We start from the raw sequence: 18,108 nt of genomic DNA, 5'->3' as shown, positions 1-18,108 counted from the left end.
ATTGTCTCTTTTCACTTGTAGAGAAATAACCTATCAATGCCAACTTGAGAGAGAGAGAGAGAGAGAGAGAGAGAGAGAGAGAGAGAGAGAGAGAGAGAGAGAGATATTCTCTCAGGCTCTTGAAATTCACCAACCACCAGACTGGTTGTTAGTCAGTGAGCTCTAAGGATCTTCCTGTTTCTATGTCCCCAGTGGTGGCATTACAGGCTAAAGCCACCATTTATAACTGTTTTGGTTTGTTTTTTCTTATGTTGTTTCTAGAGAAGAGTTTGAGGTCCCCAGTTCTTGCAAATCAAACTTTTTTTTTAAATTTAACTATGTATTCAGAAGTGAGCTCCTATGTTCACTTAAAATCAAAGTAGAAGAAAATAATTTTGAAACGATCAGGCCAATAGCCAAATAATCATCTTACTCTCCTTGTGTCAAAGAAAAGGAATCCTACACTCACAAAAGAATGGCAACAAGAAAGCATCCTTCTTTGTAAATCATAGGGATTTAAATTAATTATCCTCCAAATGCCATCAGGGCAATATGCTTCCTATATTATGTATGTAATAATCTACATTATATCTACTACGCACACACTTCAATGGTCCATTTAGTTGTTGTTTATTTATTATATGGAGCTGTATTAGCACTCTGTAGTGGACTTGGGGAATAATAGCTAAGTAATTTTTATGTCTGCATTAAGCTGTTAGTTTTACTGCATTCTAAAATGTGGCTGATCATTCTGCAGTCAAATGGAGTTATAAGGACTAAATTGAATTATCTCCATGTAACAGGTCTTAAATCTCCAGTGAGTAAGCAGGTCCCATGAGAAATGGATGATGGATTGCTGGGATAATGCTGTCTGAACAAAGTCTAGTAAAAAAGTTTGTGCTCTGTGAGGCATAGAGAGGGCCTATATTTCCTTGAGCATTGAGCTACAACTTGTCATTTATGAACACCAACTAACCCTCTCTACCTTATTGCTTAATCCTATGAATCTTGTTATAAACCATGAACTTCTGAAGCCTCAATAACTGCCAGATAATTGGAAAATACACAATACAGAGAAAACAGAAACTTAACTTTTTTTCTAGAATTCTTATTTTTTTCTTTTTTCTTTTTTTCTTTTTATTTTCTTTATTTATATTTCAAATGCTATCCCGAAAGTCCCCTATACTCTCCCTGCCCCTGCTCCCCTACCCACCCACTCCTACTACTTGGCCCTGGCCTTCCCCTGTGCTGGGTCATATAAAGTTTGCAAGACCAAGGGGCCTCTCTTCCCAATGATGGCCGATTAGGTCATCTTCTGCTACATATGCAGCTAGAGACACAAGCTCAGTGGGTACTGGTTAGTTCATATTATTGTTGCACCTACAGGGTTGCAGCCCCCTTCAGCTCCTTGTGTACTTTCTCTAGCTCCTCCATTGGGGGTCCTGTGTTCCATCCAATAGCTGACTGTGAGCATCCACTTCTATGTTGGCCAGGCACTGGCATAGCCTCACAAGAGGCCTCTATATCAGGATCCCTTCAGCAGAATCTTGCTGGCATGTATATCTGGGTTTGGTGGCTGATGATGGGATGGATTCCTGGATGGGGTAGTCTCTGGATAGCCCATCCTTTCATCTTAGCTCTAAGTTTTGTCCCTGTACCTATATCCTTTCATGGGTATTTTGTTCCTTATTCTTAACAGCAAACAAAAGTTGACTTTGAGGCAGATGTGGTGCCTTTGGGGTAAATGTTAAGCATGACTACAGGGGGAAAGTATTTGTGCTTTTGTATTTAATAGTGTGAGCCATTATATTATATCTTATAAGAAATGTCAAAGAAATAGACTATATATATATATATATATATATATATATATATATATATATGGGAAAGAACACTGAAAACATGAGTTCCCAAATATATAAACAAAATTTCTCAATAATGCAAAATGTAAAGAGGCATCAGGAATTATATTAGGGGCTTTATGACATAAAAAAAAAAAGGGCAGCTGCACTACGAGCCAGTTTATTGGAAAGATACAAAGGCAGACATATAGAAAGGTGGGTAGATTCCTGAATTCAATGTCATCCTGGGACAGAACAAATTTTGCTCCTGGAATGGTTAAAAGAGTAATTGCAAGACAGAATCCCTCCAGCAAAATTTAATGTTTGTGCTTATAAAGGCAGACAGATCTCTGAATTCATTTGCAATATTATCACACACACATACACACACACACACACACACACACACACACATACACACACACTGTTATTTCCTAAGAGTCAAGGAGCTAGGGCATGGAATGCTGATTTATGGGATGGTCCTAAGGGATCCTGGGGTAAATGACTAAATTGATATGTAAATGAAAGACTGAGCTTTTTGTCTACAGGAGATGAGTTGACAAACTAGCAGAGTGTGATAGCAATTGTTTTTTTTTTATCTTTTTAAGGTTTATTTGTTTTATGTATGTAGTACTCAGTCTTTCTCTTTAATTTTTTTTCATTTTTTATTAGATATTTTCTTCATTTACATTTCAAATGCTATCCCAAAAGTCCTTTCTCTTGAGACACACCAGAAGAGGGCATTTGATCCCATTACAGGTGATTTAGATCCACCATGTAGTTGCTGGGAATTGAACTCAGGACCTCTAGAAGAGCAGACAGTTCTCTTAAACACCAAGCACACTCTTCAGCTCCAATAGTTATTTTACATATTTGTTTCTAGCAAGAGAAGAGTTCTTTCTAGAGTATTTATCTGGATCAGCTGTGTGGAGATCTCTGGAGAGTGAAAACACTTTTTTTTAGAAATTTTCAAAGCTCTTTTAGAGTTTTTATCTAAAGGAATTCCTGACTTTAGTTGGAAAATATATGGATAGCAAACACAGTTCTTTTCTATAGCTCTTTAAGAATTTTTTTCTAGTTCCATCCATTTGCCTGCAAAACTCAGGATGTCCTCATTCTTAATAGCTGAGGAGTACTCCATTGTGTAAATGAATCACATTTTCTGAATGCATTCTTCTGTTGTAAGACATCTGAGTTGTTTCCAATTTCTGGCTATCACAAACAAGGCTGCTATGAACATACTGGAACATGTGCCCCTGTGACATGGTGGGACATCTTTTGGATATATTCCCATGAGTGGTATTTCTGGTTCTTCAGGTAGATCTATTTCCAATTTTCTGAGGAACCTCCAGATTGATTTCCAGAGTGATTATACACGTTTGCAATCCCACCAGCAATGGAAGAATGTTCCTCTTTTTGTACATCCTTGCCAAAATGTGCTGTTGCCTGAGGTTTTGAGCTTAGCCATTATGATTGGTATAAGGTGAAGTCTCATGGTTGTTTTGATTTGCATTTCTCTGATTACTAAGGACTTTGAACATTTCTCTAGGTGTTTCTTGATCTTAAAGCATGAATCATTGGAAGTTTGTTTAAGAAATTTCCCCCTCCTCCTATGAGTTCAAGTTTCTTTCCCACTTCCTCCTTTATTAGATTCAGTGTATCAGTTTTATGTTGAGGTCCTTGATCCACTTCTAATTGAGCTTTGTTCAAGGTTATAAATATGTGTCTTTTTATTTTTGTACATAGCAACAGCCAGTTAGACCAGCACCATTTGTTGAAGATGCTTTCTTTCTTTCCATTGTATGTGTTTGATTTCTTTGTCAATGATTAAGTCCCTCTCTGTAAGTGTGTGGTTTTATTTCTGGGTCTTCAATTTTTTTCTGTTGATCAATGTGTCTGTCTCTATAACTATTGTTGGAGTTTGACAAAAGACCCTCACTCAAAAAAAAAAAAAAAAAAAAAAAAAACCACAGAGACACCCATCGCTGCAAACTGCAAGAGGATTTTTATTGATCAAACATGTTGGGGACCCCCTTCTCAGCACACAGGTAAGAGAAGAGACCCAGAATAAAGAAAGAACACACTTTTTAATACCTTGTAAGGGGCAGTTTAGGCAACAGGGTAGCTGGCTTATTCTCATTGGTGTAGTAAATAACCCTTTCAGGCATTGGTTGGTTTGTATAGGATGATTAAGTAACCCTTTGGCCTAGTGACTCACTTTGCCTGCCCCCATGGTGGGTTATTAGGATTTGGTCAGCAAAGCAGTAGTACATTTTGAACTTATGGGTCAGCTATTAACATCACAGCTATGGACAAGGTCGGGGGAGTTTTTGTTTTTTGTTTTTCCTCAGAATTCAGTGTGAGGCGGGGTAGGGGAATTTTTCTGGGAACTGTTACCTTGTGGTTATTTTTCTGAGAACAGCTCATTTTGCTTTGGCAGCTGTAGACTCAGTCATTTTGACAGATACGTTTCTAAAAGTCTCTTCAGAGGGAAGGGGCTAGGTGGTCTTGAAATTATTTTGGATATTACACAATACCTTGCAGTTTTTATCACTATTGCTCTGTAGCAAAGCTTGAGGTCAGGGATGGTGATTCCCCCAGCTGTTCTGTTATTGTTAAGAATTGTGTTCACAATTCTGGTTTTTTTGCCTTTCCAGATGAATTTGAGAATTGCTTTTTTTCATGTCTTTGAAGAATTGTGTTGGGGTTTTGATGGAAATTGCATTAATTTGGTAGAATTTCTAACATTGTTTTGAAAATCCATGGAAATCAATCATAGCTCTTTTAGAATTTTCTCTAACATGATTTCTGACTTTGACTTTGGATGGAAAATCCATGGAGAGCAAACACAGCTGTTTACAACATTTTTCTAGAGACTGTTCTGATTTGGGTCTGAAAACTCATGGGCTATCCATTGAGCTTTTACAGTCTTTTCTAGCATGATAGAGCTATCTCAAACTGAGAGGGCTCTCTGAAAAGACAGCTGTTTTGAGCAGAAAGTATCTCCAGCTGACCTACAGAGAACTTCGTAGTGAGCCATCTACCAGAAGACAGGGCTGTCAGCTTGTGCCCCATGATTGATTGCTTTTCATCACTCTCAAGAATCCCTCCTCTAAGGAACCCCTCTTCAAATTGAGCCTGGTCCTTGGTATTTCCTGAAAAGTATCCTTTGTTATATAACTTCCAATGCAAGTGAAACAATTGAAGATAGTCTACAATGAGATGATTGAGATATTAGAATCATCTGACAAATTTTAATTTTTTTGTTTTTGTTTTCTTTATTTTATTCATTTTATTATTATAATTTATTAAGTTTTTTTGTTAGCATACAAACAAGAGGGTTACCTGTAATATATTCACACATGTATATTATTACAGTTTTTTCTTATTCACACCCCACTGCCTTCCTGTCATTTTTTTCTGTTTTGTTAATCTCTTTCCTTCCATTAAAGATCTCTTCCTTCTTTCATTTTTTTTATTGGTTATTTTATTTATTTACATTTCAAATGTTATACACCTTCCCTGTTTCCCCTCCACAAACCCACTATCCCATCCTCCCCCCTTCTTCTATGAGGGTACTCCCCCACCTATCCACTTATTCCTGCCTCACCACCCTGGCATTCCCCTTTGGAGGGGAATCGAACCTTCACCAGCTCAATGTCCTCCCTTCCCATTGATGCCAGATAAGAACATCCTCTGCTACATATGTGACTAGAGCCATGGGTCCATCCATGTGTACTCTTTGGTTAGTGATTAGTCCTTGGGAGCTCTGGGAGGTATGGTTAGCCAATACAGATGTGGATGCTTGCAGCCAATCATCTGACTGAGCACAGGGCCCCCAATGGAGGAGTTCAGAGAAGGACTGAAGGAGCTGAAGGGGTTTGCAAATCCATAGGAAGAACAACAACCAGAACCCCCAGAGCTCCCAAGGACTAAACCACCAACCAAAGAATATACATGGAAGGACCCATGGCTCCAGCTGTATATGTATTATCATCTGATAAAATTTAAAGCCAACTTCATAATGAAAACTCTCTTAAAAAATATGAGAGATCAATGTCTTACTAACAAAGAAGAAGTGTTAATAAGGAAATGAAAACTGTAAAAATAAAAAAAAATGAAAGTTTTAGAACCCCAATATACAAAGGGTTGACCCTCCAACATCCACATAGCTGTGTCCCTGTAACCTAGCACTGCTTGCAGGGCAGACAGGAAGATCACAGGGACTTGCTGGCAGCCAGCCCTAACTTCAGTGAGACATCTTATCTTAAGGCAAAAAGACTGAATGTGACAGAGCCTCCACATCCTCCTCTAGCCTCAGTGCATACACAAAGGTTGATGCCCCTGCACAGACATAATCACAGCACACACACACACATACACATACACACACATACACACACACACACACACACACACACACTCACACAGACACACACAAAAAGAGAGAGTGAGAGAGAGAGAGAGAGATGTTAAAGAATAAAAACTAAAAGATGCATGTAATAACAATGAAAACAATAGAACTGAGCATTAGTGAATAAACATGACCAAATAATATATGTGAAATATATAAGAACTGAAATTATTTGCTTTTAACAATACCTAAACCAAAGTAGTTTGAGAAGCTATTATAAAAAGATGATGTAGTTCAGAAAGATATGTAAGAGTCTTGCTATAAAAGTACCCCGATAGAGGCTTTAGAAATGGCTCAGGGCTTGAGTGTGTATGGATTTTGTAGAGAACACACATAGATTTCCCAGCACCCATATTAGTTAGGACAGATTATACAACTGCCTAAAACTCAGGGTCCTGGAGAGCCTATGCTTTTTTTTTTTCATTTGATCTCTGAGATTACCTACAGACATATGTCACCCCCCCCCGACAGCATACACATAAAAGATAAACACACACACACACGCGCGCGCACACACACACACACACACACACACACACACACACACACACAGTCATGTTCATACATATAATGATAGTAAGCTTCCCACAGATCTTGACATAAAACTGTTAAAATATGGTAAAATACATATTCAGGGAGCTGAGAAAACCTCAAAAAGGAAGTGTCAAAAAAACCCAAACCATGTAACATCACACTCAGATTTCTAACATCAAAGACAAGCTTTTATATACCATAGTATCCACAGGAAAAATCAACCTAGAACAGTGTATTCATCACCAAAAGTAGATGGAAGAGAATCAACATTTCTTTAGGCTAAATAAAAAGAGCAGTCCACTCACATTTTATACCAAGAAAGTCAATGATAATATTCCCAGGTAAAGAGAGAGAGAGAGAGAGAGAGAGAGAGAGAGAGAGAGAGAGAGAGAGAGAGAGAGAGAGACTGTGTAATATTTGCATATACCCATAGAGCACAGATTAAAGCAAGTATCCAAATAGAAGGGAAGTAAAATGAGATCTAAGATGATAATGAAAAAAAAAAGACACAACACATTTTAAAAATAAACATTAGTTTGATATATAGCAGTTTATATATGTAAAATATGTTAAACTATATTACAGTAAGTTTATGTATTTTTATTAGATATTTTCTTTATTTACATTTCAAATATTATCCACTTTCCTGGTTTCCCCTTCTGAAAACCCACTATCTCCTCCTATCTACCTGTTTACCAACCCACTCACTCCTGCTTCCTAGCCCTGGCTTTCCCCTACACTGGGGCATAGAGACTTCACAGGACCAAGGGCCTCTCCTCTCCTTGAGAATTTGAAAAAGAAGAAAAGAGTATGTTTTTTAAGGTTAAAAACCTCATACCAATTTTTGTTTATATATATATATATATATATATATATATATATATATATATATATATATATATATATATATCTTCTGTTAGTTTCAGTGTGTCTCTGTTCAGTTTCTGTTTCCAGGATATCTTTCCATTGATGAGAGTGGGGTGTTGAAGTCTCCCACTATTATTGCGTGAGGTGCAGTGTGTGCTTTGAGCTTTACTATAGTTTCTTTAATGAATGTAGATGCCCTTGCATTTGGACCATAGATATTCAGAATTGAGAGTTCATCTTGGTAGATTTTTACCTTTGATGAGTATGAAGTGCCCCTCCTTGTCTTTTTTGATAACTTTGGGTTGGAAGTCGATTTTATTAAACATTAGAATGGCTACTCCAGCTTGTTTCTTTAGACCATTTGCTTGAAAAATTATTTTCCAGCCTTCTACTCTGAAGTAGTGTCTGTATTTTTCCCTGAGGTGGGTTTCCTGTAAGCAGCAAAAAGTTGGGTCCTGTTTATGGAACCAGTTTGTTAGTCTATGTCTTTTTATTGGGGAATTGAGTCCATTGATATTAAGAGGTATTAAGGAAAAGTAATTGTTGCTTCCTGTTATTTTTGTTGTTAGAGTTGGGATTCTGTTCTTGTGGCTATCTTCTTTTAGGTTTGTTGAAGGATTACTTTCTTGCTTTTTCTGGGGCATAATTTCCATTCTTGTGTTGGTGCTTTCCCTTTATTATCATTTGAAGGGCTTGATTCATGGATAGATATTGTGTGAATTTGGTTTTGTCATGGAATACTTGGTTTCTCTATCTATGGTAATTGAGAGTTTTGCTGGGTATAGTAGCTTGGGCTGGCATTTGTGTTCTCTTAGGGTATGTATAACATCTGTCCAGATCTTCTGGCTTTCATAGTCTCTGGTGAGAAGTCTGGTGTGATTCTAATAGGCCTGCCTTTATATGTTACTTGACCTTTTACCCTTACTGCTTTTAATATTCTATCTTTTTTTAGTGCATTTGTTGTTCTGATTATTATGAGTCTGGAGGAATTTCTGCAACCCTATAGGAGGAACAAAAATATGAACTAATCAGTACCCCCCACCCCCAGAGTTGTGTCTCTAGATGCATATGTAGCAGAGGAAGGCCTATTCGGTCATCAATGAGAGGAGAGACCCTTAGTTTTGTGAAGATCATATGCCCCAGTACAGGGGAATGCCAGGGCTAGGAAGCAGGAGTGGGGCATTGGGGAGCAGGGTGGGGGGAGGCTATAGGGGGATTTCAGGATAGCATTTAAAATGTAAATGAAGAAAATATCTAATAAAAAATCTAAAAAAAACCCCAAAACAAAAACAAAAACAAAACTATATATGACATGCATATATATGTCAACATGACAAATGTATTCAGTGAATAGTGCTGTCTAATGGTCAATGGCAATAAAGAGCAAGTCTAGCTTTCATGGTCACTGCCTCAGAAGCATAGTACATTATATTATTTTGCAACACTTGCTCTTGCAATGCTAGACTAGAGAGAAAATTCATTTCTCACAATATGGGCACAGTTAACATTTGGACCATTACATTCCCCATTATGAGTCAAGTGTCATTCTGCCTGTCCTATATCTCTCCTTGTGCTTCACTTTATGCTATTGCACTCTTGCCTTTCTTTCTAAATATTAAATCATACCATAAGTAAATACATATATACGTACATACATACATACATATATACATACATATTTTATCTTAAATATTTCAAATTATTTTGGAAAGTTTAAGCAAAAGCAAAACCAAATGTTTAGGTCTTAATTACAAGGAAAGAGAATAAAATAACTGACATAATTATATAAAAATAAGAGAAGGATAGATGCATTTTAAAAGGTAATATTTTAATTACAGTTTTCGATTGTAAGGACATTAACTTTGAGAATTTATTTCCATACACTATAACACCCAAGAAGCCACAGACAAAAGCTATGAAGAGATACACTGAAATGCCAAAATAAAATTCTAAAATTTACTCAAAACATATTATTTCATAAAGTAGAGGGAAAAATAAAAACAACAGAACCGACAGAAGGCAATAAATATAAATAAATATTTAAGCTCTCACATACCAATAATTGAATTAAATGTAAAAGGCACAAGTATGCCAAATAAAGTTTTGAGTTCTGATTAAAATTTATAACACAACTATTTCCATCAACAACAACAACAAAAACCAATGATATAGACAACTTAAAAGGAAAACAATGGGAAAAAGCCTATAAAATGCAAATACTGAAAAGAGCTTATCTATGAGTGATCTCACACACAAACACACACACACACACACACACACACACACACACAGAACATCTGATACATGATTGTGTTGTCTATATATGTCAAGGAAGCGATATCCATCAATCTCCACAATACAGCTCCCTAAGCAAAACTTGCACAGTGAAATTACCAGTTGACATGCCAATGCAAATTATAGAAATCTCACTAGATGAGGAGCTTTAAGAAATTAATGACTGCTGAGAGAGAGAGACCATAAGTCTTCTCCAGGGCCAAACTTCTGATTGGTTGTCCAAACTCAAGCAGTTCACCCTAAAAAGATATGTATGTGAATAACAATAAATGGACTCAGTAGGGTGTTTGTGTGTGTGTGTGTGTGTGTGTGTGTGTATGTATGTATGTATGTACACATGTGGGTGTGTGTTTAATAATAACTAAAGGTAAAGGGCTGTGAATTTAAAAGGGAGAACAGGGAGATGTAGGAGCAGTTGGAGCATGGAGGAGAAATTCAAGGATAAATTTTTTAAAGACTCCTTATACAACTTATGATATGTTACAGAAAATAGATGGTAGTGAATTTGAAAGTCCTTTAATCCACTGGGATTATAAGTCTTACACAAGGAATCCCTAAGACACTAACAGTGCAATAGCATTTAACATGTCCTATTTAATATAACCAATTGGAAGACATTCAATGTCCTACCTATGGAATTCAACATGAACGGTGCATTCATTGCACTTCTTAGAAATTGTAAAGAAATGCCATATTAGACTGCATACATCTCAAATCTTCCCCACAGCCAATAAAGCCACATTCTCTGAACCTCTATACCTGACACAATGAAATGATTCACAGTCCTTAGATGGTTCTTTTGCACTCTAAAGACTTTTTTAACTTTTGAGGCAGGGCCTAATATAGCAAAGGCTTGTCTCAGAGTTCCTATGTAATAAAGTATGACTTCAAATTATGATCTGCTGGCTTTCTCCTCCCACATGCTGCGATTATAGGCCTGTGGCACCATGGCAACTCTAGTCTGAGTATGAAATATTCCTCACAGTTTCACATGGGTGACTGTTTAGTATCCAGGAGGTATCCCTGTTTGATAAGATTGTGGAACCTTAAGGAGGTAGGACTTTGCTGTAGGTTAGTCACTGATAGATGGGCTCAAGGTTTCACAGACTGGTCACAAGTCCTGATCACTCTGCCTCTTAATTACTGATGGAATGTCACCAACCATTCCATCCTACTTTTATATGTCACTCCTACTTTTACTGCCATGTTTTTGCCTCCTTGATGAAATGTATTCTCTCATACTATCAGCCAGAATTAAGCCTTCCTATGTTAAATTGCTACTTTTCAAGCAAGTTTAAAAAGTAACTAAAATACCTGCTTTAATGTTGTGTCAGGGAAGGAACCCAGTGTTTCATGCATGCTAGGTAGGCAGTGTCTCAACAGAACGTCATACTTAGATTTGGCTGGGGAAACTCTAATTGAATAATATAAACCCAGTGTGAAGAGGTACAGGAGTAGAGTGTCAGAAGTAAAACTTATCCAAAAGCCACAAAGGACCAGATAACAGAGATGGTGACTTACCACTGAGTAGATCTGATGCTTGCGTCTTTTTGCCAAGTCAATTATATTCACTCCATTGTAGTAAAGGTTTTCAATACAGCCTTGGAAGTTTTTCTTTAAAAAGGTCCCAGGTTTACTTGGTACTGGAATTCCTCCAAAACTGAGCTTTTGGTGGAAGAAATAAAAATCAACTCTTAGTGACAAGCTCTGAAAACGGAGGAATGTAAGAGAAGTAAGTACATTCCTCTAGACTTAGTTGTATGTCTGAGCCAAGCAGCTTTAGTAAATGCAGATGACACTTGATTTACTCATTTAGAGGATAGTGATTAGTCCATGTAAAAATATGTGAAATTGCTTGCCTTATAGACCCCTTTAACAAAAATTATCTGATTTCTTTCTTAATGAACATCTTTATGTTTTTCTGTAGCACAGCATCAAAAAGGATAAGGCAATAAAAAGGCTAAAAAACAAAGCAGATCCTTGCTCACCCACAGTGAAACCTAATTCTAAAGCCCACAGAACCAAAGAGTGGATATGCACAGAGTTGTTCCCCAAATGTTATCTATAGTGATAAAAGACTGATATAATACAAACTGACCTATGGATTTGAGAAGCAATTAAATATCAACATAATTAAACGGTTAGCATGACCATGCTTAACAATGCAATTTTGATTGGAATGTACAAGATTCATAACGTGGTAACGTATGAATTCAGTGATGAGGAAGTTGTGTACAGAAGAGCAAGGAGATGTTCAGTGGATAAAAGCAATAGACATAAAGGCTCTGTAACCCAAGTTTGATTCCTTGTTGAAACCAAACCAAACCAAACCAAACCAAACCAAACCAAACCAAACCAAACCAAAACAAAACAAACCAAACCAAAACAAAACAAAACAAAACAAAACAAACAGAAAACTTGCAACAGTAAAAAATGAAGGCTAATGAGGTATGGTATATGTGTGGTCCGCACTACTACAAACAGATGATGGGTCAGGCCAGGAGAAACAACCAGAAACTCAGCAGCCATCTAGTCTGGAGTTATACTGTCATAGCTAACTTGGAAGAGACCTGTCTCAAGCTGAAAAGTAAGCAACTACTAAGTTGTCTTGTGATCTCAAAAGGCAAGATATGTCATGTCCACACATGTGTACATACACACAAATGCACACACACACACACACACACACACACACGCACACACACACCAAGTTTAGGATCAGAACAACATCATAATGGTAGATAAATGGTACTGTTACAAGACGTTAGTTTTCTTTACTCTTTATATTTTCAGTAGAGTAACAGAAAGAACTTATGATGGATATAGTAAAGAGCAAAGTATCTGTTGGGAATATTGACAACTGCTGTGCAAGACTAGAGGATAGTAACTATTCTCTCATTTGCCTTACCCTCATTAACATGTAACCAGGTTTTTGTTTTTTGTTTTTGTTTTGTTTTGTTTTGTTTTGTTTTCATTGCTTCAAAATGCCACATTACCTAGGACTCTTTTCCCTTATATCACTCTCTTGTTGATCTTCTCTGGCTTCTCCCTTCCTTTCTCATTTCTCTTCTCTCAGCTCTTTCTTCTCTGTCCACTCTCTCTTCTCTCCCTTCTTGCCTCTCTCTCCTCTTTCTCCTCTCTCTCTTTTGTCTCCTCCCTCCTCATCTCTATTTTCTCTCTCCTCTTCCTGGTATCATCTATGTACTGCCAATCTGTTGCTCTCCCTTCATCTCTCTTGAATGTAAAATGATATAGGAGGACACCTTATCCCAACTACAGCATCTTCTCTCCCATCATTAGTCAGACATGAACAACTGTGTCCAGATCTTTTGCTTTGTTTTGTTTGTTTGTTTTTCTTATAAGATACACAGAACTTTAAATATTTCTTAATATTTATGGGACCGTACCCTGTTTATAACATTTTCTTTTGCTTTGCTTTCTAAGCATAATTATGATGCTTTCATATATTTTTAAATTTGTTGTGCTTATTTTTCTCTAACCAGACATATGTGTATACATTTTAGGTAATATATTTTAATTCAAAGGATACAATCATGGAATATGCATAAAACACATTATTCTTCAATTTTATTTTTTCTACTTTTATTTTATTTTTCTGGTCCAAATTTCTTAGACCAATGCAGAATATTTTAAACAATTTTAAACAACAATAATATAGAGTTTTCTAGAATGAAGCATGTAAACAACACCAAAAACTATTTTCCAATTGCACAAAACAGTGATTCTGGCTTCCTCATTAAGAACATATTTTCCACTTATTCAGTATATTAGCCATTTCTTTTCTTATTTATTGACATATAATAAAAAGAATGAAATGTAATATTATTCTTTGATTTTTTTAAAAAAATGAATACTAACTTATGTAAGACACATTAAGTTTATTCTATCAGTAAGTTTAATTGTAGCATAGTCTTATGTTTACAGGCTCATTGTGAATTTACTGAAATACTATGAATTTTGTTTACCTTAAAATAGACATATATACATTTAATGTAGCAAATCAATTTACATTTTAATTTTGTTGTTCAATTCAAGATTTGTCCAACATGAACTAAGAAATTTATTGATTTTACAAGTTTATAAATTTTGAAAAAATTTAAAATACCCATAAGATGTTTATAACTTATTTAAAAAGTATTATTTGATTTAATGTTCTAAACAAATTCTTTTATTGTGAACATTTTATATTTTCAAAATATCTGCTTTGGTGATTTTTGCAAGAATTAAATCGGCAATAAAACTATTATAGAACTTATCATTGAATTTCCTAGCATATGCCTATATTCAATGGGGAACAGCCGGAGTCCAACAAGAAATCAAATTGTACTGAGGTGCTCTTCACCATGAATATCCATTTCACACTTGCTTTATACTTTTAGTTTTTTTCTATTAGCAAAGAATATTTAAATTTATTTACAGAAAATGCAAAACAGAAAAAAAAATCTCTTCTGGGATTGGAAAGGGATCCCAGTGGAGGAATCACCTCCTCCACTCTAGATTTTCCAGCAGAGAATTTGACATAATAATTTTACTATGAATGAGGAACTTATTTCACTATCATGTGGTCAGACTGGAAAACTCTGCTTTATGTACTGATAACTTCACATCAAAGATGCTATTTCCCAAACCATATATGTTACCTTATAGAAAATGATGAATTTTCCATTAGTAATCTCAATCTCAGGTTATTTGTATTTGACTTTTATGTGATTTATAAAATTTTGTAGTAAAAGTTAAAATTTTACATGGAATTATCTCTCTGTCCAAGTCACTCTTGTATATGATCTACAATAGATAAATTATGGAAGCTATTACTTGTAAAGATTGATAATGATTGCTTGCAAGTTGTTTCCTGACTTGTTCAAGGAAAATTACACACAATCAAGTTTGGGTTTTCTCCTTAACTCTACAAACTGACTTTCTCAGGAAAATGTCAAAGCTGTGACAACCACTCTACAAGGCTGCCTCTTAACATCTCCTGTACTGAGTGAGAATCTTACAGATCTGGGCTATAGTTAGTTCCCCTTCATAGCTATCCACTCTCCACTTCTGTGTCTGACTTCACATTCTTTTGATAAGGTAAAATCCCTATTGGAGTATTCAAATAGTCTGCTAGCTTCCACCAACCAAAAAGCTTTAAGAATGTCATCAGAAAATATTAAAGACCTATAGCCAGAACTTCTTACATTCCTATACATGACTGTGTTTTAAAATTTATTTGATGTATGGATTTATTTGTTCTGTATACCATGGTGGCACATACTTTTAGAGGCAATATGAATATGTTTTCTTTGATCAGGGTCACTCATATTTGGGACCATAATAAACTATCTCTATTACTTTAAGGTGACTCTGTCTCTTGGGTCATTCACATAGGTGTACAACTGCATTGCTTAGACAAATTCTCTCAGCCTTCCTCTAATGCCTTTCACCAGAAATCTGCTACAGAGAAGCTTACAGCATGTCAGAGAGGCCAGTAGATTTCGAGTGTTAGTGGATAGCTAATCTGATAAGTGTGATACTTGTTTATATTTTATGTGATACCCTCATATAGTAAGTATAAAGTAAATTAGTAAGCAGAGTTATCACGACCTTTACATTTTTACTTTAACTTTTAGTTTCAAACATATTAATTATCCTATACTATTTTCTGTACATTTAAGTGAGTTTATCATTAAATATTTTCAATTAAATTTGCTGCAAAGGTTTAAGTCTTTCATTTGTGTATGTGTTCATGTCTAAGCATGGAGATGATGGGCACTCACTTTCTCAATTAAGTTCCACCTTCCTTTTTGATACAGGCTATGTGACTGAACTCAGTGCTTTCAAATTTGGAGAGACAGGGTAGCCAAAGAGCCCCCAACACTTTTACATTTCCATGTCACCAGTGTTGGAACACAAGCCATTATGTCCAGGTGACTTTTTTCCATGTGGTTGGGGAATGAAATTCAAGCCTTTATGTTTGTGTAGCATAAACTATCAAATGAGGTATCTCTGCAGCTTCCTAAATATTGAGTATGTGATTCAGTCATAGATCAAAACAATGCTTGTTGACTTGGGTCAAAAAAATATGATAAGCAATTTCCTTCTCACTCTGGTTTGGCCTTCTGCTTTTTGACAATTTTGTCACCTTGTCACTTGCTTGTCCTGGTGAATTACACAGTGTGCCTTTCTTTGATTTTAGGCTCAGAAGACACCAGGGAGACTGCATATTCTACTACAGCTTGGCACCTGCCAATATCCTCTCTCCAGGAACCTAGTGACATAGACAGGCTGCAGCCAGACCCCCCCCCCCCAAAAAAAAAATCAGGAAAAAGCTCTCTTTGATGTTAAATACATGAAACTCCAAATAGTGCTTCTTTATTCTTTTGACATTTTAACCCTGGTTTTGTCTCATAGCTGCTCTCTTTATTAATGATCCTTGATGCTACTTCCATGACAATGAGCTCCTCTCTCCTTTACTAAATTTTTCTCAAGCTCAGTTTAAATGCAGGTTCTGAAGTTTCTACTTTTAGAGTTTTCCAAAATATTTGACTATTTTTTTCCTTTGCTCTGGTAGTCATTTTGGTGATGGAAAAATCTCAAACAACAGGCAAGCAATAACAAGTGGACACCCACCGATATGCATAAAGAATGAAACATTGATTTGAATCTAAATGTGTATGTATGCACATGTATATATGTGAGTCAGAGATAAACCTGGAGAACTGTTCTTAAGGCTCTGATGTTGTATTTTAAGACAATGTCTCTCTTTGGGACTTGAGACTGGCTGGCAAAATGGCACTAGAAGTCCATCTGTACTTGTCTGCTTAACACTAAGGTTTAAAAGCTTACCTGCTTTACCAGGCTTTCTATGAACATCAATGTTAAAAATTAGTTTATGTATCTATTCGTTTGATTGTTTGTCTTGTCAACTTGACAAAAATTGAGTCATCTAAGCAAGAGGAATACTTAATTGAGGAAATACTCCATCAGATTGGCCTATATGAAGTTCTTGGGACATTTTCCTAAGTAATGACTGTTTTGCTAAGTGCCAGCCCACTTTGAAGATTACCACCTGTAAGTTACTGGTCCTTTGCTAATGAAGAACGCAGGCTACCCAAGCCATGGGAAACAAACCAGTAAGGACTATTCATCCATAGATTCTGCTTGAGTTGCTCACATTGATTCTTTCAGTGACTGGCAGCTGCCTGGAAGAATGAGAGGAAGTAAACCCTTTCCTCTTCAATGGTATAAAGTCATAGTATTAACGACAGTGACAGAATGCAGCTATAACAATGTTCTGAGGATGGGATTCAGATCATCATTTTTCAAGGCAAATATTTTTCTAATTGAGCCATCTTGCCTCTGTGTCACTTGACACTTCAATAAGGTCAGCCCAACCTAGATGGCCCGTATTCTGTCATGGTTGATGAGTTTCTATCATTAGAAATGAAGACAGTAATCTTAGTTTTCTGATGATATCTGTATTTTTAAGCATTGGTTTGATCTGAAATACCTGCAACCTCTACTCTGTGACCATGGACCTCTAAACTCTGAACCTCAAATAAACTCTTTCTTCTGTAAGTTGCCCTGGGCATGGTACAGCAATAGAAAATACCTAATACAGACATGGTATCTCTTTTATCCTGGAGTTTTCCAATTCAGCAAGATTGCTTAACTGGTGAACCCCAGTGATCAATGTATCTCTGTTGCCATAACACTGAGATTATAAATATGTAAGACAACATCTAACACCTTTGAAGTCAAATTGTCATGCTTGAAAGACAAGCACCTTACTAAGTCATCTCAATTTAGTCCTATCTTTAAGAAAACTAAAAGGTCCATGGCCTCAGTGTGCTATCAACCCATCAGCCTGACCTGGCAGTTTGCCACATTGCAATAGACACAGACAATGGTCAGATCAATTCTCTTTAAGAGCTTGCTACAGCCCTCTCAGAGGGAAAAAGAAGGCAAAGCAGAGATTAACAGAAGTTGCCTGTGAGTTCTTATTAGAACAAAATTGACCACTCTATCTTTCCCATAGGTCACTGGACTGTTTTCCATGTGTGATCAGGTCTTGCACTTGGAGATGGATGCAGACCAAAGAAAGCATGAGGAATGTCTGTGGCTGCTCCTGCTAAATGAGTAAATGGGCCTGGCGGTGGTGGAGCATGC

The 18,108-nt window shown here is 36.4% G+C and overlaps 1 protein-coding gene across 1 annotated transcript in view; it reads right to left on the bottom strand.

Moving 5' to 3' along the window:
* The window catches only part of LOC110321973 (contactin-associated protein like 5-2), a 631,889-nt gene that overhangs the window by 306,570 nt on the left and 307,211 nt on the right, over positions 1-18,108 (bottom strand). The window contains exon 7 of the mRNA XM_029538684.1: positions 11,452-11,595. Within this exon, the coding sequence (XP_029394544.1) occupies positions 11,452-11,595 (144 nt within the window). The remainder of the gene's footprint in view (positions 1-11,451; positions 11,596-18,108) is intronic.

This window comes from Mus pahari, chromosome 5 (genome assembly GCF_900095145.1).
Source record: "Mus pahari chromosome 5, PAHARI_EIJ_v1.1, whole genome shotgun sequence".
NCBI lineage: Eukaryota > Metazoa > Chordata > Mammalia > Rodentia > Muridae > Mus > Mus pahari.
The sequence above is the reverse complement of the archived record's forward strand: the minus strand, read 5'-3'. Positions and strand labels throughout refer to the sequence as shown.